This window comes from Physella acuta, unplaced genomic scaffold (assembly GCF_028476545.2).
Source record: "Physella acuta isolate Inbredline_101_S28 unplaced genomic scaffold, ASM2847654v3 ptg000280l, whole genome shotgun sequence".
In the NCBI taxonomy this organism is placed as follows: domain Eukaryota; kingdom Metazoa; phylum Mollusca; class Gastropoda; family Physidae; genus Physella; species Physella acuta.
The window spans coordinates 147,206-170,294 of NW_026731799.1; the positions used below are offsets into that span (position 1 = coordinate 147,206).

A 23,089-nucleotide genomic window follows, 5' to 3' on the forward strand; every position below is an offset into this window, starting at 1 on the left:
CGCAACATATAGGTGAATTGAAATGTTTTTCAAAGCACACGGAGATCAACTTTATGTTAACAAACTCTCTCGTTTTATTCGTACACACATCTGCTTTGTACACACAACCACACTAACCTCTCCTTTATAACCAACCACACAGCTATATCAAACCACCCACACAAACCTACACATATACATAACCACTTACACAAACCCATACATAAACATAACTACCCACACATATACATGATAACCACCAACATAACCACCGTCACACATACAAACCACTGACACAAACCCACGTCACACAAACATACATTCTTCTTAAACCCACACACAGCAACCTTTGAAAGCGAGAAACTTCCAGAAGCTAATGCTACACTTGACCTTTCTATTTTCTGTTAAATGAGGGGAGACAAATTTAAGGGGAGGACACTTAGCTGCTAGGACAAATAAAAGCCCGATTGTCGCCCTTGGGATATACGGTACTGAATTTGTGCGGTGTGTGGAAGAGAATCTCCATCTCTTTAGTGCCGTAATGACGGTGCCCAGTGGTCTCGGGGAGGGGGGGGGAGGTTGCTCAATCTTAGATTTTAAAAAATGTAAGTAGACCTTAAGTAGGTATAGATTTAGTTATTTTTCAGAGTTTGAAAATCTCTGAACAAATTAAATGTCCCAATGTTGAAGAAAGAAAAAGATCGTGAAAACTGGGCTAACAGATTTACTGCAACGGAGCAAGAACAATAACTCATATTCGATAGTTAACAATGTGAAGAAATCTATGAACATACTAAAAATAAATTCATGAAATATATTTTTTTTAAACTCTTGCGTCCTAATTGAAAATATGAATGAACAGAAAATCAAAATAGTTATTTGAAATATCTAAGTATTTATTTGAAATTTTAGTCATGTCACTGCATGTCATATTAAATAACATTGAATGTCATTTGAATGCCACTGAGAGAAACATATCAACATTGGTATAACAGTCAACAGTATATAATATACAACCAACAAACATCTGAGTAAAATCATGACAAAAATACATCATTATTGCTGTTTGATGGCACCACAGAACATGCCAGAACATGAGCAGGGATGTACAGATTGTGTACAGAACATCAGCAAGGATGTACAGAATCTGTACAGAACATGAACACTGATGTACAGATTGAGTACATAACATGAGCACTAATGTACATATTCAGAACAGAACATCAGAACAGATGTACAAATTCTGTAAATTAAGACAAAAGACTTCACATCAAAAACAGACATGCAGCACTAAATTATTTAACAAAAGACATGTTTTCATCATAAGCACTTTAACAAAAGTTTTTTTTTATAAATAACTGCAGCACAACAAAAACAAACTAATTAGAAATAATTAATTTTAACATTTTAAATATTACACTTTAATAAATTATACCCACGATTTAATATGATTATTTAAAACCTATTTTTACAAAGAAATGTATTTTTTCCAACAAATATTTGTACATGAAATGTATTTTAAAAGAAGCCTAGCTTAAATGGAAAGCACTTTCAACATCAATAAATTGATGTAGACAGAAAAACAAATTAGGAGAACAGTGCTCTGTTTTAAGGGGACACTGTAGAGGTCAAGTGACATCATTGTGGGGGAGTGTAGTGGTCAAGTTATGTGGGGGAGTGTAGTGGTCAAGTTCTGTGGGGGAGTGTAGTGGTCAAGTTCTGTGGGGGAGTGTAGTGGTCAAGTTCTGTGGGGGAGTGTAGTGGTCAAGTTCTGTGGGGAGTGTAGTGGTCAAGTTTACATCATTGTGGGGGGGGGGGGTGGGGGTGTAGTGGTCAAGTTCTGTGGGGGAGTGTAGTGGTCAAGTTTTGTGGGGGAGTGTAGTGGTCAAGTTCTGTGGGGGAGTGTAGTGGTCAAGTTTTGTGGGGGAGTGTAGTGGTCAAGTTTACATCACTGTGGGGGAGTGTAGTGGTCAAGTTCTGTGGGGGAGTGTAGTGGTCAAGTTTTGTGGGGGAGTGTAGTGGTCAAGTTTACATCACTGTGGGGGAGTGTAGTGGTCAAGTTCTGTGGGGGAGTGTAGTGGTCAAGTTATGTGGGGATGTGTAGTGGTCAAGTTTACATCACTGTGGGGCAATGTAGTGGTCAAGTTAAAAATCCCTGTAGAATAGTGTAGTGGTCAAGTTCTGTGGGGGAGTGTAGTGGTCAAGTTCTGTGGGGGAGTGTAGTGGTCAAGTTCTGTGGGGGAGTGTAGTGGTCAAGTTCTGTGGGGGAATGTAGTGGTCAAGTTCTGTGGGGGAGTGTAGTGGTCAAGTTAAAAAAAACCTGTAGAATAGTGTAGTGGTCAAGTTATTAGAAAGGCACAGGAAACAAATTTATCTTCACATCTTGATAAACTAATGATTCACTGTCTAACTAGTCACATGCATAATTTATTACTTGTCTATTGCTAGTGCATTTTATTGACAGCAATAAGAAAATACTCCTTACAGAAAACTACTGGTAGGAAAACTAATAAAACCAGCTCAATGGCTCATCAAATATTTTCTAATTGACAAGGGAATATTTATAGTTTATAACATTTCAAACCATTCAAATGCACATAAATTGCCTTAAAACACAGTGGTCATGTTAGATAAGAGATGCTGGGGAAGAGATGTCAGTCCTTGACCTTTCTCCCCATGACAACCGTGGTCACTTGTAGAACCACTGGTCAGAACACAGAGAAACTGTACAATTTAGGAATGGATGAAAAAATAGGAACATCAGTATAATATCAATCAACCTTCAAACCTGGCTTAGTGGGCCTAAGCTACCTGTGGAATACAAATCCACCCCTAATCCACTAACCCACCTGTGAGGTACAAATCCACCCCTAATCTGCTAAGCTATCTGTGGAGTACAAATCCACCCCTAGCCCACTAAGCTACCTGTGGGGTACAAATCCACCCCTAATCCACTAAGCTACCTGTGGAGTACAAATCCACCCCTAACCGACTAAGCTACCTGTGGAATACAAATCCACCCCTAACCCACCTGTGGGGTACAAATCCACCCCTAACCGACTAAGCTACATGTGGAATACAAATCCACCCCTAACCGACTAAGCTACCTGTGGAATACAAATCCACCCCTAACCCACCTGTGGGGTACAAATCCACCCCTAACCGACTAAGCTACATGTGGAATACAAATCCACCCCTAACCCACTAAGCTACCTGTGGGGTATAAATCCACCCCTAATCCACTAACCCACCTGTGAGGTACAAATCCACCCCTAACCCACTAAGCTACCTGTGGAGTACAAATCCACCCCTAATCCACTAACCCACCTGTGAGGTACAAATCCACCCCTAACCCACTAAGCTACCTGTGGAGTACAAATCCACCCCTAATCCACTGACCCACCTGTGAGGTACAAATCCACCCCTAATCCACTAAGCTATCTGTGGGGTACAAATCCACCTCTAATCCACTAAGCTACCTGTGGGGTATAAATCCACCCCTAATCCACTAAGCTACATGTGGAATACAAATCCACCCCTAACCCACTAAGCTACCTGTGGAGTACAAATCCACCCCTAATCCACTAACCCACCTGTGAGGTACAAATCCACCCCTAACCCACTAAGCTACCTGTGGAGTACAAATCCACCCCTAATCCACTGACCCACCTGTGAGGTACAAATCCACCCCTAATCCACTAAGCTATCTGTGGGGTACAAATCCACCTCTAATCCACTAAGCTACCTGTGGGGTATAAATCCACCTCTAATCCACTAAGCTACCTGTGGGGTATAAATCCACCCCTAACCCACTAAGCTACCTGTGAGGTACAAATCCACCCCTAACCCACACGTACATCACTGAGTCAAAATTTGACAAAAAAATGTATAAAAATATTACCCTCCGATTTCAAACAGTTATCACATAGTAAAATGTTATAAAATACGGCTGTACACTGATATATGTACACATACACTTTAACTCATAACACAAATGATATGTACAGACTAAGTTTTTTCGTCCACAAAGGCTATATATTGCACTCATGTAAACTTTAACAAAAGTAAACACAAAATGTTGATAACATATAACGAGCTTTCCAAAAAATGTGTAATCATGTACAGGAACTAATTATGTATAAACGAATAAAATCTAAAAACAAAACATTAATACTCCCTTATAAACCTCCCATCTGTCATGTTGTCTGGTGTGCTAGTGGTCCCATCAGCGTCTGATTTCCTCCCTTCATCTAAACTCTTGTAGCCTCCCTTTAGTTCTGGTTCATGAACAGGGTTACTCCCCCTGGTAGTGTCCATCACTGCTTGACTCTGTGTGCCGGCCACATCACAACCACCATTAACAACACCAGCATCCGTCTCAGTGCCCACTCTAGCTGGGTGGTACATGGGGAACCGTTGACGCAACAATGGCAGGTTCTCACTGACTGCCACCGCAGGGGATGGCGGAGTGGATACAACTTCCAGATCCACTTCCTCGTCCCCGCTGTCTTCAAACTCGGAATAAGATTTGTGGTGTATGAGATCCGTATCCAGGTCGATGAAAATCCGTGGCATAGCGTCCGTCTGGGAGAGGGTTTTCTCCAGAGAGTTGGTCTTGGAGACCGTAGAGTTGCGCCTGGAGATTGTCTTCTGCAGGGTGTCTTCCATCAGGAGGTTCTTGGTCTCCTGCAGGGACCAGACCGCGATGATGCAGAAGAAACAGGTGCAGGAAATAACAGAGTACGCCACGGTGGGGATGGAATCCTGAAATATAAGGATAAACATTATACTGGGAAAAATCTGTAAAAAACATAACTGGATATATTATGATAACTATTCTTATGATAACTATTCTTATGATAACTATTCTTATGATAAGTATTCTTATGATAACTATTCTTATGATAACTATTCTAATGATAACTATTCTTATGATAACTATTCTTATGATAACTATTCTTATGATAACTATTCTAATGATAACTATTCTTATGATAACTATTCATATGATAACTATTCTTATGATAACTATTCTTATGATAACTATTCTATGATAACTATTCTGATGATAACTATTCTGATGATAACTATTCTTATGATAACTATTCTTATGATAACTATTCTTATGATAACTATTCTTATAACTATTCTTTTAATAACTATTCTTATGATAACTATTCTTATAATAACTATCATGATATCTATCATTATGAAAACTATCATTATGATAATTATCATTATGATAACTATCATGATAACTATCATTTTGATAACTATCATTATGATAACTATCATTATGATAACTATCATGATAACTATCATTATGATAACTATCATTATGATAACTATTATAACTATCATTACGATAACTATCATTATGATAACAATCATTATGATAACTATTATTATGATAACTATTATTATGATAACTATTATTATGATAACTATTATGATAACTATTATTATGATAACCATTATTGTTTAATTAACCACTCATGGAAATAAGAGAACCAGGAAGACTTAAAAAGCTAGGGAAAATTTTTTTTAAAGTACAATGTTACAAAACTATTTATACTTTTAATTAATGATTGCGAAACGTTGAATTAATAAACCAGGTAATGTGTCTATAAATACACATTGAATGAGGAGAAATATAATACAGACTTACAATGTTGATCAGAAATGGTGCCAGGACGCCACCCACTTTAGCGGCTGTGTTAGCAGCACCATATCCCAGAGTTCTGTAACAGCAAAACAAAAAGATTATTTATAAACTAATGCTATACTTTATGGTGTAAAGAAATATGATGAGTGTTGTTTGTTGGTTTATCTGGAGCCTACCAAGAAAGGCCAAAAATATATAGCTTTGTAACAGTAGGGTGTGGTGGTGACACAACTCACCTTATATTGGTGTGGTGGTGACCACAACTCACCTTATAACAGTAGGGTGTGGTGGTGACACAACTCACCTTGTAATAGTGGGGTGTCATGGTGACAACTCACCTTATAACAGTAGGGTGTGGTGGTGACACAACTCACCTTATAACAGTGGGGTGTGATGGTGACAACTCACCTTATAACAGTAGGGTGTGGTGGTGACACAACTCACCTTATAACAGTAGGGTGTGGTGGTGACCACAACTCACCTTATAACAGTGGGGTGTGATGGTGACCACAACTCACCTTATAACAGTGGGGTGTGATGGTGACAACTCACCTTATAACAGTAGGGTGTGGTGGTGACACAACTCACCTTATAACAGTAGGGTGTGGTGGTGACCACAACTCACCTTATAACAGTGGGGTGTGATGGTGACAACTCACCTTATAACAGTAGGGTGTGGTGGTGACACAACTCACCTTATAACAGTAGTGTGTGGTGGTGACCACAACTCACCTTATAACAGTAAGGTGTGGTGGTGACACAACTCATCTTATAACAGTAGGGTGTAGTGGTGACACAACTCACCTTATAACAGTAGGGTACACCTCTGTGGACACAACCACAAACACAGCAGCAGCACCAGCTATAAACGACCTGCAGCAGATACACATGATGGTGATACCTGTGTCTTTGTGGGGCAGGTCAGGGACAACTGCAGAAGAGAAAGGTGAGTTTATTGGCAGGTGGTGATACACATGATGGTGATACCTGTGTCTTTGTGGGGCAGGTCAGGGACAACTGCAGAAGAGAAAGGTGAGTTTATTGGCAGGTGGTGATACACATGATGGTGATACCTGTGTCTTTGTGGGGCAGGTCAGGGACAACTGCAGAAGAGAAAGGTGAGTTTATTGGCAGGTGGTGATACACATGATGGTGATACCTGTGTCTTTGTGGGGCAGGTCAGGGACAACTGCAGAAAAGAAAGGTGAGTTTATTGGCAGGTGGTGATACACATGATGGTGATACCTGTATCTTTGTGGGGCAGGTCAGGGACAACTGCAGAAGAGAAAGGTGAGTTTATTGGCAGGTGGTGATACACATGATGGTGATACCTGTGTCTTTGTGGGGCAGGTCAGGGACAACTGCAGAAGAGAGAGGTGAGTTTATTGGCAGGTGGTGATACACATGATGGTGATACCTGTGTCTTTGTGGGGCAGGTCAGGGACAACTGCAGAAGAGAAAGGTGAGTTTATTGGCAGGTGGTGATACACATGATGGTGATACCTGTGTCCTGGCGAAGCAGACTGAGAAATTTAGTTTAGTTAAACCTGATTGAACCTGGGTATATGCAGCTTTTAAAAGTAGTATAAGACCCACAAATGCTAAAAATTTGAACAAATTTTATGTAAAATAGTGAACAAACTTTGTAAAGTGTAAATAACAATTTGTTACAACAAAAAGTATTCCACAAAAATATTTCACACTAATTATAGGCACTTGCAAGGAACTGAACACAGGACGTATGAGACATCGCATAAAACAGTGACCACTTACACTGACATACACACTTAAAGTTAGACCACTTACGATGAAATATAAGCGCCAAAGTCCCAGCAACTGTAGCAAAACTAAAGTAGATCAACGCTGTCATTCTCCTGCCTATACTGTTAGATGAGTAAAAGTATTGGCTCTCATATTTTGTCAAGTCAACAGTTAACTGGGTGGTAAACAAATGTACACACACACAAGAGGGGCAGGTTTACAACCAGTCTACAGTACAAGGGTGGACGTTACTAGTTGCTGATGTAGCACATAGAGTGGACGTTACTAGTTGCTGATGTAGCACATGGAAATACAATGACACAAGTAAGACCAAACACTGACTACACAGTGACCAAACACTGACCAAACACTGAGCAAACACTGACCACACACTGACCAAACAGTGACTACACACTGACCAAACAGTGACTACACAGTGACCAAACACTGACCAAACACTGACTACACAGTGACCAAACACTGACCACACTGTGCACACACTGACCACACACTGACCAAACACTGACTACACAGTGACCAAACACTGACCAAACACTGACCACACTGTGCACACACTGACCACACACTGACCAAACACTGACCACACACTGACCAAACACTGACTACACAGTGACCAAACACTGACCACACTGTGCACACACTGACCAAACACTGACTACACAGTGACCAAACACTGACCAAACACTGACCACACTGTGCACACACTGACCACACACTGACCAAACACTGACCAAACAATGACCAAACACTGACTACACACTGAGCACACACTAACCACACACTGACCACACAGTGACCAAACACTGACCAAACACTGACCACACACTGACCAAACACTGACCACACAGTGACCAAACACTGACTACACAGTGACCAAACATAGTGACCAAACACTGACCACACACTGACCAATCTACAGCAGGCTACAAGCAAGTCAGTTACCAGTTGTTGAAGTAGCACGTGATGAGGATGAAGGGAATCTCCACCGCCTCCACCAGGAACATGTTCAAATAGATGTTCCCTGCCAGATTGGAGATCCCCAGGATGATCCCATAACCCACGAGTGAAGTTGTGAACCTGAGCAAAGGGAAATAATCAAATTAAAACTTCTCAACATCTTCCAGTGAATAACAGTAAATTAAATACAAATGGTAGCTGCAGTGAGGTTAATTCAATTAGTAATAAAACAGATAGTGTTAGTTACTTCACAAGTTAAAGACAGGTAAAAATACTATGGACGTTTTTGTACCTGTTTTTAACTTGTGAGGTAACTAACATTATCTGTTTTATTACTAAAAGAAAACAACAATGCACAAACATTTTAGTAATGGGAAATAAGTCCTATTAAAGTTAATCAGCTTAAACATTTGGTTGCCTCCCTTGAATAAAATTTCGCTTATAATATGTGGTAAAAATAATTGTACACAACAATAAGAAAAATGTAAACCAACCAAACGTATTGCTGAGTGAGGGTAAGTTTGGCCATGGGCCAGTCCCTGTACACATCTATGTAGGAGTATTTCTTGCCTTTATCCTTTAGTTCTCTCTCCTTTTGGGCAATGGCCTAGAGAGATCAGTGTACACGTTAACCTTTTATTTTGTTCTATTTCAAAATTCATTATGTTATAATACAATGTCTTTTACTAAACTAACACATTTATAATAGTAAGTAATGATCTAAACTAAGAAAAAGAATAATACAAAGTAATAGTCTAAACCAGGGGTTCCCAACCTTTTTTTACTCTAGAGCACATTCTAAAATATCGGTAGGGTGGCGGGCACCACCTATTTTAAATCGACAAACTTTTTCCATAACTTGTCATTTTCCCATAAATTATTTTATTATTTTATTATTTTCTTGTAATCATAATGTATTAATAAATAATAAACAAAAATGTTTCAAAATAATAAAATTATTTGGCATTTTTTTCAAATTGCATACATACAGAGAAATGTATTTACAAAACGTAAATACTGCAGTCTAGCTCGCCGCTAGACAAGTTGGGACAAGTATCGAACATCTATAATAATAGTTTCGCTGTCTGTCTATCTGACAAGAACGCTCTGTCTGACAAGAACGCTCTGTCTGACAAGAACGCTCTAGAGAAAACACAAGCAATTTAAAAACATGCACAGTAATTCGAAAAACGAAATATGACGTCGACACATTTAGCGTAGAGTAGAACATAATCTCAAACCAGAGAGTGCACACAGTAATATGACGTCATTGATTATCGCGTAAACATTGAAAAAAGCAAATTTTATCTAATCTAAGTGGTTTGCGTGAAGAGTTTCTTTCATAGAATTCTTTGGGTAGGGGCGAAGCCCCACCCCCGTGTAAGAACGTCTGAGCCCACCCCCCCCTCCCTAACTCAAAAGAAATTTCTTTATTGATACTCTATAATAAAATTACCGCCTAATTAATGTGTCTAATCTAAAAAGTGGTTTTCTTGCAATGGGACGGTAGACATGTTTGTTTTTTTTTGGGGGGGGGGGGGGGTGGAGGGGTGGGGGGGGGGGGGGGGGTGGAGGGGTGGTGGGGGTGGGGGGGGGGGGGTGGAGGGGTGGGGGGGTGTGTGGGGGTGGGGGGGGGGTGGTGTGTGGGGGGGTGGGTTGGTTTAAGTGTTTCTTTCAGACTTTTTCCTCCCCGGAGAGGGGTGGGGGTACTTGAAATTTTCGGGGGCGGGGGTAGAATTTTCTGGGAGGGGGCGGACACTGGAAAAAGTATATAATTATATTTCGTTGAATGGGACGGTAGACATGTTTTTTTTTGGGGGGGGGGAGGTGGAGGGGGGGGTGCAGGGGTGGGGGTGGGGGGTGGGGGGCGGTGTGTGGAGGGGGTGGTGTGTGTGGGTGGTGTGTGTGGGGGGGTGGGGGTGGTGTGTGTGGGTGGTGTGTGTGGGGGGGTGGGGGTGGTGTGGGGGGGGGTGGGGGTGGTGTGTGTGTGGGGGGGGGGGGGTGTTGGTTTTAGTTTAGAGAAAAGAGACAGCACTATCAGCCTAGCGCCCGTTGTACCCTTCCTCAACGGGCCATTTTTCTCGTTAATACTAATAGTTTCGCTGTCTGTCTATCTGACAAGAACGCTCTGTGTCTGACAAGAACGCTTTGTCTGACAAGAACGCTCTAGAGAAAACACAAGCAAAATAAAAACATGCACAGTAATTCGAAAGACGAAATATGACGTCGACACATTTAGCGTAGAGTAGAACATAATCTTAAACCAGAGAGTGCACACAGTAAAATGACGTCATTGATTATCGCGTAAACATTGAAAAAAAGGAAATGTTGTCTAATCTAAATGGTTTGCGTGAAGAGTTTCTTGCATACAATTCTTCGGGTAGGGGCGAAGCCCCACCCCCCGCGTAAGAACGTCTGAGCCCCCCCCCCTCCACAACTCAAAAGAAATTTCCTCATCGATACTCTATAATAAAATTACCGCCTAATTAATGTGTCTAATCTAAAAAGTGGTTTTCTTGCAATGGGACGGTAGACATGTTTTTTTTTGGGGGGGTGGAGGGGTGGGTGTGGGGGGGGGGGGGGGTGTGTGGGGGGGGGGGGGGGTTGGGGTGGTGTGTGGGGGTGGGGGGGTGGTGTGTGGTGTGTGGGTTGGTTTCAGTGTTTCTTTCAGACTTTTTCCTCCCCGGAGAGGGGTGGGGGTACTTGAAATTTTCGGGGGCGGGGGTAGAATTTTCTGGGAGGGGGCGGACACTGGAAAAAGTATATAATTATATTTCGTTGAATGGGACGGTAGACATGTTTTTTTTGGGGGTGGGGGGTGGTGTGTGTGGGGGGTGGGGGTGGGGGGTGGTGTGTGTGTGGGGTGGGGGGTGGGGGTGGGGGGGGGGTGGGGGTGGTGTGTGGGGGGGGGTGGGTTGGTTTCAGTGCTTCTTTCAGACTTTTTCCTCCCCGGAGAGGGGTGGGGGTACTTGAAATTTTCGGGGGCGGGGGTAGAATTTTCTGGGAGGGGGCAGACACTGGAAAAAGTATATAATTATATTTCGTTGAATGGGACGGTAGACATGTTTTTTTTTGGGGGTGGGGGGGGGGGGTGGGGGGGCGGTGTGTGGAGGGGGTGGTGTGTGGGGGTGAGGGGTGGGGGTGGGGGTGGTGTGTGGTGGGGGGTGGGGGTGGTGTGTGGGGTTGAGGGGTTGGGTTGGGGGTGGTGGGGGGTGGGGGTGGGGGTGGTGTGTGGGGGTGGGGGGGTGGGGTGGGGGTGGTGTGTGGGGGGGTGGGTTGGTTTTAGTTTAGAGAAAAGAGACAGCACTATCAGCCTAGCGCCCGTTGTACCCTTCCTCAACGGGCCATTTTTCTCGTCTATAATAATAGTTTCGCTGTCTCTCTATCTATCTATCTATCTATCTATCTATCTATCTGTCTGACAAGAACGCTCTAGAGAAAACACAAGGAATTTAAAAACCTGCACAGTAATTCGAAAAACGAAATATGACGTCGACACATTTAGCGTAGAGTAGAACATAATCTCAAACCAGAGAGTGCACACAGTAATGTAATGACGTCATTGAAACATTGAAAAAAAGGAAATGTTGTCTAATCTAAATGGTTTGCGTGAAGAGTTTCTTGCATACAATTCTTCGGGTAGGGGCGAAGCCCCACCCCCGCGTAAGAACGTCTGAGGGGGGTGGGGGTGGGGGAGGGGTTGAGTGGGGGGGTGGTTTTAATTTAGACTTTTTCCTCCCCGGAGAGGGGTGGGGGTACTTGAAATTTTCGGGGGCGGGGGTAGAATTTTCGGGGAGGGGCGGACACTGGAAAAAGTATATAATTATATTTCGTTGAATGGGACGGTAGACATGTTTTTTTAGGGGGGGGGGGGTTGTGGGTGGGGGGTGGGGGGAGGGGGGGTGTGTGGGGGGGGGGGATGGGGGGTGAGTGGGGGGGGGGGTGGTTTTAATTTAGACTTTTTCCTCCCCGGAGAGGGGTGGGGGTACTTGAAATTTTCGGGGGCGGGGGTAGAATTTTCGGGGAGGGGGCGGACACTGGAAAAAGTATATAATTATATTTTGTTGAATGGGACGGTAGACATGCTTTTTGGGGGGGGGGGGGGGGGGTGGGGGGTGGGGGGGGGGTGGTGGTGTGTGTGTGGGGTGGTGTGTGTAGGGGTGGGGGTGGGGGGGGGTGGTGTGTGGGGGGTGGTGTGTGTGGGGGGGGTGGGGGGTTGGGGTGGTGTGGGTGGGGGTGGGGGTGGTGTGTGTGGGGGGGTGGTTTTTGTTTAGAGAAAAGAGACAGCACTATCAACCTAGCGCCCGGTGTATCCTTCCTCAACGGGCCATTTTTCTCGTATTTAATAAACCTAGACAATCCAAAAAAATTAAAACTGTAGAAAATGAATAAAAATCATATTTTAAAATAATGTTTATGAAAAAAAATTCTGTCTCCGTCAAATATTGAGAGGCGGGCGCATACGAATCGTTCAGCAGGCGCCATGGCGCCCTCGGGCACAGGGTTGGGAACCCCTGGTCTAAACTAACAAATAATATAAAAATGGTTATCTTATAAAGAGAATTGGAACAAAACAGGTATCAGGTTAGAAAGTTTTGACTAAGTAAATGTGACAAGATCGGACAACAAATCATAGCACTAAGTGAAGACAACAAATGTTACCTTTAGGAGAAGACAACAAATGTTACCTCTATGAGAAGACAACTGTTACCTCTATGTAAAGACAACAAAAGTTACTGCTATGTGAAGACAAAAGTTACCTCTAGGAGAAGACAACAAATGTTACCTCTAGGAGAAGACAACAAAAGTTACCTCTATGTGAAGACAACAAAAGTTACCTCTAGGAGAAGACAACAAAAGTTACCTCTATTTTCTCCAGACACTTCTTCTGGTGGTAATCTGTTTTCCTGTTGACCCAGGCAATTGTTTCAACGACCTGGGCTGCTTCCTCCACTTTACCTTTGATAGTCAGCCACCGCATGCTCTCTGGCATAAAGCTGAAAAATTATTTGACAAGAACAGTCAGCCATTGCATGTACTTAATCTTGTTATGTCTACTTCATTTTCAAGTTGTTTAAGTGATATTTCATACATAATTTAACATATAAATAAATGAAAATTGATATTCTTGCTTTCTCTTTGAAGACACATGTATATGGAAAATTTAAACAATATCGCTGCACTAAAAGTAAAAGTGGTTCAAAAGTGAGTTACAAATTTCACCACAAACCCACAAATTGACCACAAATTATACACTCTAGCAAACATGACAATGCTGTTATCTATTAACTTTAATAAACAGATAAGCAAGAAGTTGGAAACCTTAATAAAATGTGTGGAACAAAACACAAATAAAATAAAACTCACAAGTATGCAAGTAAAAATGGTGCACAGAAAATGGCACATACAAAATGCATCCAGCGCCAGTCTGGTAGAGACCAAGCTGCAAGGGGAAGTAACGAGGCACCTATGGCAGCAAAGGGAAGCGATGCTGGTATAACTCTCCACCTTGGGGAGATAAACTCCAGAGCGTAGGGTACATGAACCACCAGGTACCCACCAATAAAAAATCCAATCAGGAACCTGAAAATGAAATAAATGTACAAATTATTTTCAGTTTTACTAGCTGCATTTGCCACTCATCTGGGGCGCTGACAGTAAATTCAACACTTTTTTTAACCAAGCTGACCACTAGACACCTTTCTAACAATCGTACTAAAACTCTGCTTCATTTGTTTCAATGACATGCCTTTTGTTACAAACTCAAAGTGTAGAAAATATTACAACAAGGAGTAAAACCATTAACCAAACACTAGTCTGTGGGTTTGAAAGTTTTTCTAATCTAATACAATAGCTGACATGTAACATTACACTAAAAGTTTACATACAGTCAATGTTTTACTGTATTGTATCATGTAATTCACACCTATCAATTGGAATAATCCTACAGAATTAATTTTGTAATATTGGCTGACAAGTGATACAAAAATATGCTCCACATGTGCTATTTTTAGAATCAAATAAACAAGGGTAAAAAATTGAACAAAAAAAACAAAATCAAAACATTTGTGGGGCAAATAAATGTACAAAATTTCATAACATTGTATCTCATTAGATGGGTAATCAAAGCTGGCGGAACAAAGAGAGGTAATAAAAGGGAGGTAATTAAAGGGAGATAAACCTACACTTGACATTGACAGCCATCAAATAAAATGGGGAGTACCCAATATAATAAAACATTATGTGTGTATCTTCTATGTTTTCGTAAGAAGATATTTTATTATAATTAAATTTGATCAACTGGCTTTTTCTGTTGCATTTTGATCTTAGTTTGAAAACAAACTCTGCTAAGCTAAGTAGTGTTTCATTCAGGCATCTCTCAAGAAGGCAAAGTGGCCAAAGTTTGTCCCCCCCTCTCCACCAAAGCAAAGTTTTACAGTATCTTAGGTCCAGCACTCACCTGAAGACAGCAAACATGGGCCAGGTAACTTAGGTCCAGCACTCACCTGAAGACAGCAAACATGGGCCAGGTAACTTAGGTCCAGCACTCACCTGAAGACAGCAAACATGGGCCAGGTAACTTAGGTCCAGCACTCACCTGAAGACAGCAAACATGGGCCAGGTAACTTAGGTCCAGCACTCACCTGAAGACAGCAAACATGGGCCAGGTAACTTAGGTCCAGCACTCACCTGAAGACAGCAAACATGGGCCAGGTAACTTAGGTCCAGCACTCACCTGAAGACAGCAAACATGGGCCAGGTAACTTAGGTCCAGCACTCACCTGAAGACAGCAAACATGGGCCAGGTAACTTAGGTCCAGCACTCACCTGAAGACAGCAAACATGGGCCAGGTAACTTAGGTCCAGCACTCACCTGAAGACAGCAAACATGGGCCAGGTAACTTAGGTCCAGCACTCACCTGAAGACAGCAAACATGGGCCAGGTAACTTAGGTCCAGCACTCACCTGAAGACAGCAAACATGGGCCAGGTAACTTAGGTCCAGCACTCACCTGAAGACAGCAAACATGGGGCAGGTAACTTAGGTCCAGCACTCACCTGAAGACAGCAAACATGGGCCAGGAGATGGACACGCCTGCCAGGACGTTGAACACAGCGTGTAGAAAAATGGACGCAAAGTGAACTTTTTTTCTGCCAAACAAGTCCGACAGGTATCCACTGACCAAAGCTCCCACCATCACCCCACCCATTTGTATGGATGACAAAGCGGATACAATCCAGTTTTTCTCACACACCAGGTCCCACTGGAAAAAAAAATTTCATTTTTTGTTTTCAATTCTCTAAAGCTAATAAAATATCTAAATTTAGAACTGTAAAAAAAACAAAAAAACATAATTAAAGAGGTTAAGCTAAACATAATTGATACTTTGGTTAATCTTGTGGCTAACACATACAGCCATTGTCTAAGGGACAGTAACTATTTCAGTCAGGCTTAAACTTTTGTTAAACAGCACATGGGACGGAGTGGTCTAGCAGTAGAGAGCTGAACTGCTAACCCATAAGTCTCGAGGTCGAATCCGGGTTTAAGTCAGTAGACCATCTCTGAGTCCACCCAACTCTGATGGGTACCTAACTCACGTTAGGGAAAGTAAAGGCGGCTGGGCATAGTGCTGACCACACTATCTCTTCATATGCCGAGGTCACAGAAACAAGTGAACTCTACTTCACTTGCCCCATAGACCGTCAGGATTGAAAGGGAAACTTTACTTAAACAACACATAATGGTTTCAAATGTTCTGGTGCATCATATCCTATCACCCAGCTAACTTTTTTATAAAAGTAAAATCCTGAAACATACTTTACATATAAGACATACAAAAATCTGGTACACGTCTTATTGATCTGATTAGACAAAAGACATTTTGATTGGTTTGCTCATCTTTTTATGGCCATTGTATTGATTTTGTTGACACTCAAGCAGTCATCTGCATCTATAGCATACTGTGTCATAGTTTAATCACAGTGATTAAAGTTAGCTCTATTTAACTGGGAGAGTGGTTTAAGATAGGTCTAGTTAACTGATACATTTATTTAAGTTAGGACTAGTTAACTGATACAGTTATTTAAGTTAGGTCTAGTTAACTGGGACATTGGTAAAATTTAGCTATAGTTAACTGGGACAGTGGTTAAAGTTAGCTATAGTTAACTGGGACAGTGGTTTAAGATAGGTCTAGTTAACTGATACAGTTATTTAAGTTAGGTCTAGTTAACTGGGACAGTGGTTAAATTTAGCTATAGTTAACTGGGACAGTGGTTAAAGTTAGCTATAGTTAACTGGGACAGTGGTTTAAGTTAGGTCTAGTTAACTGATACAGTTATTTAAGTTAGGTCTAGTTAACTGCGACATTGTTTAAATTTAGGTCTAGTGAACTGGGACAGTGGTTAAAGTTAGGTCTAGTTAACTGGGACAGTGGTTAAAGTTAGGTCTAGTTAACTGGGACAGTGGTTAAAGTTAGGTCTAGTTAACTGGGACAGTGGTTTAAGTTAGGTCTAGTGAACTGGGACAGTGGTTAAAGTCAGGTCTAGTGAACTGGGACAATGGTTAAAGTTAGGTCTAGTGAACTAGGACAGTGGTTTAAGTTAGGTCTAGTGAACTAGGACAGTGGTTTAAGATAGGTCTAGTTAACTGATACAGTTATTTAAGTTAGGTCTAGTTAACTAGGACAGTGGTAGTAAATTTAAGTTTGATGATATATTATGAAACTTAAGTCAGAACTATAGTGATGGGTAACATGATCACTATATTTAGACTTACAAAATACAAAACTTTAATATCTATGAGATGTTTGCATATTTAAGTGCTTACAGTAAAGTACTTCAACCATATCAGACAGTAAACAAGCCTTTTGGCTAGGTGATTATTCTGGCAGTTTGAGCAGTAAAAAAACAAAGATTATCATCCCACACAGCCTAGGGCAATGTGATTAAATTGTCACTATACTGATGGATTCAGACAGAATAAATTTAGACCTGAACAAAGGGAACAATGGAATTATGTGGCGACCTGAACAAAGAGAACAATGGAATTGTGTGGCCAGTACAAGTGTGAGTGCTGGATGTAAATTTGTAGAAGTGATAGTGTTGCACTTCTATGCATATTTGATGTCGGCTAATTTAACATTGTAAAAACAGCATTTGATAATAATATGACACTTAGACGCTACTGAGACGGTATGGTTGGATGGAAGTGGATACGACTGCTAGCCCAAAAGTCTCTGCTTTGAATTCAGAGTCCAGTTTGTTGAGTATCCCTAGGTCCAACAAGCTCTGATGGTTACCTGACTCACATTAAAAAGTAAAGGCGGTTGGTCAGTGCTAACCACACTAGCCCTTCATATGCCGAGGGCACTGAAACAGGTAAACTCTACTTCACCTGCCCAATTTTTTTTTACTTTGTGGGGACCTTTTAAAAAATTTTTTGGACAAAAGTATTCCAAAGAGAAAACGTTTACATTTCAATAACTAACCCAGGTACTGACCTCGGTCACTGCAGTTAGAGCCCCATCAGGGGGCAGATAAACCCGGTGGTCACACTCTGTACTGTTCAGGTGACACTGCAGATACGAAGACTTGTAAGAGATGACGGAGGAGTTCCCCGACTGGAAGGTTTCGCAGTTGGTGTCAACAACAACATCCTGAGGCACGCAACACCACTTTGGGGAGTTCGACGCGTATGACATCATCGTCATACTCCACTGGATCGGCATTTTTGGCATGGTCAGCACCAGCAGGGTCAAGATCTGGAACAATCCTTCATTGCCCACTTCCTTCAGGATATCAGACAGGTTCATCCTGGAAATTATCCTAAGGCACTTGAAATATTTTTTACAGTATCTGAACTCTGTGAGAACAGCTGAGGTCAGTCAGGGGCGAGGCCTGTATGTTCAGCCATGAAACCACTGACTGTAGGTCATAAGATTATATCACACTGCAAGGAGATCAACTGGCCTGAATAAAGGTGAAAATTAGCCTTTAATTCCTGAGTATAAATCTGAGGAAAAAAATAAATTGATCAGTAATGTGAAAATTCGGCAAAACAGAAGGTTTGAAGTCTAAAATATCAGAAGTAGCATAAAACGAGTGTTGTTATATAGGAACTTACTATATCCTGACAAAAACTATACCTTTACACAATACCTACCCCAATAATAAGCCCTTTATCCTTAACAGATAATGAAGGGCTCACAGCTAACCTAACAAATGAAATCTTAACATTTTTAGGTTGTAAACCACTTAACTGTAAACACTAAAAATGTACATCACTAAACTGTAAACACTATAATGTAGATCACTAAACTGTAAACACTAAAAATGTCCATCACTAAATTGTAAACACTATAATGTAGATCACTAAACTGTAAACACTATAATGTAGATCACTAAACTGTAAACACTATAATGTAGATCACTAAACTATAAACTATAACGTACATCACTAAACTAGCCTATAAGCATTATATGACACCATACAAATATACCCTATAAACACTAAAAATGTACATCACTAAACTGTAAACACTATAATCTAGATCACTAAACTATATAAACTATACCGTACATTACTAAACTATAAACTATAACGTACATCACTAAACTAGCCTATAAACATATGACACCATACAAACATACCCTAGAGAATAAACATTTCTACATGCGCACTATTTAAAAACTCTGCATTTGAACAAAAAACCGAATTCAGATCAAGAAAATGACCTATAAACACAAAATGTACACCAGTGAATTACAAATATTGATAGAAGTGTAAAATGTTTTGAAAATGATCACAGTAATTAATTGATGACGAAGGTTAAGGTAACTAAGAATAAAGTTACTGACTCAGGTTATGAAGGACATGTTAATTGACCAGAAAGGCTTAATTATCATTGCTAATTGGTTTGAGTCATTTTTCTGCATAAATTTACATATCACTTAAAGTATGTTTAAAATCTATTTTTATCAGTAAAAACATATTAAGCTGGCTAGGTGTGCCAATTCATGGTGTGTAGATTTTATCAGTAAAAACATAAACTGGACAGGTATGCCTAATGGTGTGTAGACCTACAATGGGAGGAGGAGGGGTTCATTTCAATATAAGGGGTACAACTCTGTAATTAACTGTTACTTTTCCTTTTGGTTTATTAGGGTAGCATTGTTCCTTCCAGACATTTTTATATTTTCGGGAGGGGGGGGGGGAGGCGGAATCAAGTGTCAAAAAAAAATATGACGTCCTTTAATATTTATGCACACTAAAAAAATAAATAGATTTATATAGTATAGTAGTATAGTTAGATCCAGCACCTCTACTTTTGCACAGGTCCTGTCATAGTATCCTACTGTCACTGTTATCCAGGTGGACATACACCTTACATTTTATTTTATTCCTAGAGTCTAGGGGGGGAGGGGGGGGGAGTTACATCAACTCAACATTGCAATATATGCCCGAGGAAAATGGTTTGGTTGTGAATCGTAATAAGCTATAGATCTAGATATAGGTTACCCATACATCCAGAAGAAAAAATATTTAAATACATATACACATGTGTATAGGGAATGAATATATATATATATATAATATATATATATATATATATATATATATATATATATATATATATATATATATATATATATATATATATATATATATATATATATATATATATATTAGGCCCCCTATAGCCCTATATATTTTTTTTCTTACGGGGGGGGGGGTGTTGACACCATTATAGGTGCCGCACCGGGTGACACCCGACCTCGCTACGCCACTATACAAATAATTATATAGATCTAATCTTAGGTCTAGATCTAAATCTATATCGAAATAAAAATTAATAAATTTAAACTATATTTATTTATTAAATTATTATGTAACTAAATATTATAAATATTATAATAAATACTATTGATTGTAATTTGTAATTGTAGAAATGTTATTGTTATGAATATGATTATGAGATTGAGAGAACTAAGATTTTGACTGGGTTCGTGTATGCGTACCAAAAAAGTTAAAGTTACAAAACATACCTCACCAGTCAGTACATTACGTATTAAATAAATAAGCCTACCTCTACGAATTGTCTTGACAGTATCAGTATCAAACACTTGGTCTATTTAAAATCCTCACAGAATCGCGGCAATGACGTGATCTATTTTTAGACCCCACCATACCACTGTTACCAAATCGAGGCCATCCGAAGAATACCTTACGTAGCAGCACACAAATAAAGTGGTAAAACTAATCCTTGTGAATCACAGTGAACACATGTCGCTACGTCAACACAGCTAAAAATATTTGAAATGCTCGGCTTTATTTCGCCGTATAGATCTTAATCCAGAGTTTATTTATATATATTGGATCGGAATCACGACATCGGTGCAACAGATGTTCGGAAGTAGTCAGATAAATTTGATAAGCGAAACTAATTACTAATTTGTTGTTGAAGTTGATACATGCCAGTATTTATCATAAAATATATGATATAGATAGCGAGAAATACGTAAATTATTATTATTCTATTTGTTAATTTGTTGTTATATATATATATATATATATATATGTATATATATATATATATATATATATATATATATATATATATATATAATATCGAGAGTTAAAATGCTTAAAATAATTGAAAGTCGGCCAAACTTGGCCTCTCTATTTCATACCAAATGACACCATAGCTAACTAAAATGTCAACACCGCTTTGTGAAAGGTATGATCGATATTTATTATGGTCGTGTTGAGGGAGAAAAGTAGCATATGTTGGTAGCTTTCTATACACAATTAGCATTATAGTTATTGATATCTCAATAGTTGGTGCTGCAGTAGGCTTATAGTGTATTAAATGTTTTACTTCAAAAACAAAATGTTAAAGCAGATCATTGTTCAAATACCATATTTAGCATAAGGTAATAAAAAAAACAGTCTATTTAAACTATTACTAGATCTAGATCAAGTATGCACAGTGTAGTGAAGTCTTAATGTTTTACTACTGGCGTACTATTTTAATACCATAGGCAACTACTATAAAACTAACATTATAGGCTACTAACAAATAATCAATACTTGAATGCAATTCATAATTTTAAACGTTATATCTATAGAATGATATAATATATCTAATATACGTATTAATTAAAGAATAAAAGTTACAAATAAGATCAAATGAATCATACGTACGTAAATATTTAGAATCAAAGTAGGCCAACCTGTCGTCTGCTATCCAATATTTTGCAACATAACTGTAGACTCGAGTGTATAATCTAGGCCCGCATAGCACATCTGTTTTGTCATGCACTTATTGACTGCGACAGTCATCGACCGATACATCTCATGTTATGTTCGAATTACCAAGCGAATTCTACCCAACTCCCCACAGCCCGCCCCATACAGTAGGCCTAAGCTTTAAACTTTTTTCCTTGGGTCACGTGCTAGTCAAGTCACATGAACTCATTTTTTTTCTTTCATTCATAACAGTCGACAGCGCAGCGTGACCTCAAAGGTCATGGGCATCGCCCAACTTCTTATGGAGGAAAATTTCTTATTTCTTTCTTCGGTTCTGTTACTGTTAGTTCGCGAAATTTATTAAAAAAAAAAAAAAAAAAAAAAAAAAAAAAAAAAAACAGCCTTTTATTTTTAGATGCGTGGTTAAGTTAATTATTTCTTTACTGTTATTTTTCTAACTAAACGTAGATCTAGAAGTATTTGGATTTAAATAACCAGTCATCCTAGTGAATACTGATATTAGACGCAGTTAAACTTGTTTTTTTTTTTTTTACTTACATAAGGCCTACTATTTTATAGGCGTGCAGTTGTGTAAAGGAAATCCGAAAACTAAGAAAACAACACAAAAATTATTGAGCCCACTACGGCCACCCTCCCACCCACTCCCCAGCCCGCATATCTCTGCCCTAAACAAACATAACAGTAGGGATAGGGGCAGGGCATAGAAAGTAGTGTTACACATAATAACACCAACACGCTAAACTTACTAGTGACGCCTCTGTTATTATTACACCAACATGCTAACCTTACTAGTGACGCCTCTGTTATTATTACAACATGCTAACCTTACTAGTGACGCCTCTGTTATTATTACAACATGCTAACCTTACTAGTGACGCCTCTGTTATTATTACACCTACACGCTAACCTTGCTAGTGACGCCACTGTTATTACAGCAACACAATAACCTTGCTAGTGACGCCACTGTTATTACAGCAACACGCTCACCTTGCAAGTGTTATTATTACACCAACACACTAGTCTTACAAGCGACGCCACTAGCCTCTGTTGTTCTACCAAAGTGCTACAGTAACGACAACCCCTTGTCAATTAAATCAATGCCTTGTGTTGTACTCTGTCACAGACGCCCCTACTGCACGGTGCGGTGGGCTGGGGAGGTGGGCTGGGGGGGGGGGGGGGTGGGCTGGGGGTGCACTATACAACTATGTCTACTTACATAGAATAACAAAGTGGCCTCCCATGTGAAAACAAATCGAGTGGGAACTCAATAGGCCTATTGTCTAACACAGGCTAGATTATATGTCTTGAACTCAATGTTCTGTGTGTCATTAAGTTGATGTTCTAGGTGCCTTTAACTTGATGTTCTGTGTTGATGTTCTGTGTGCCTTTAACTTGATGTTCTGTGTTGATGTTCTATGTGCCTTTAACTTGATGTTC

The 23,089-nt window shown here is 40.0% G+C and overlaps 1 protein-coding gene across 5 annotated transcripts; it reads right to left on the reverse strand.

Annotated features, from left to right (window-relative positions):
• Positions 1 to 2,660: 2,660 nt before the first annotated feature.
• LOC131939456 (solute carrier family 22 member 7) lies at positions 2,661 to 21,797 on the reverse strand. Of its 5 annotated transcripts, XR_009386428.1 has the most exons (13): positions 21,587 to 21,797; positions 18,545 to 18,596; positions 17,883 to 18,394; positions 15,442 to 15,647; positions 13,751 to 13,966; positions 13,248 to 13,380; positions 8,878 to 8,990; positions 8,369 to 8,503; positions 7,451 to 7,527; positions 6,449 to 6,575; positions 5,648 to 5,720; positions 3,831 to 4,743; positions 2,661 to 3,116 (listed from the first exon to the last, which is right to left on the reverse strand). XR_009386428.1 is itself a non-coding variant. In XM_059297758.1 (12 exons), the coding sequence occupies exons 3-12, from the start codon at positions 18,192 to 18,194 to the stop codon at positions 4,147 to 4,149; spliced, it is 1,989 nt and encodes a 662-aa protein (XP_059153741.1). In that variant the 5' UTR covers positions 18,195 to 18,394; positions 18,545 to 18,596; positions 21,616 to 21,797; the 3' UTR covers positions 3,149 to 4,146. The 5 variants fall into 5 exon arrangements, 4 of the variants coding, with proteins under 4 accessions (XP_059153741.1, XP_059153736.1, XP_059153740.1 ...); XM_059297758.1 differs by lacking the exon at positions 2,661 to 3,116 and having other exon boundaries at positions 3,149 to 4,743; positions 21,616 to 21,797; XM_059297753.1 differs by lacking the exon at positions 2,661 to 3,116 and having other exon boundaries at positions 3,149 to 4,743.
• Between the last annotated feature and the right edge of the window lie 1,292 nt (positions 21,798 to 23,089).

What these genes read in the sequence shown, in the direction of transcription:
- LOC131939456 (XM_059297757.1), bottom strand. Translation starts at nt 18,194, where the DNA reads ATGAACCTGTCTGATATCCTGAAGGAAGTGGGCAATGAAGGATTGTTC. An exon ending in ACGTGCTACTTCAACAACTG is followed by an intron (nt 7,528 to 8,368) that starts GTAACTGACTTG and finishes CTCATCTAACAG; the next exon opens with TATAGGCAGGAGAATGACAG. An exon ending in CACCATTTCTGATCAACATT is followed by an intron (nt 4,744 to 5,647) that starts GTAAGTCTGTAT and finishes CTTATATTTCAG; the next exon opens with GATTCCATCCCCACCGTGGC.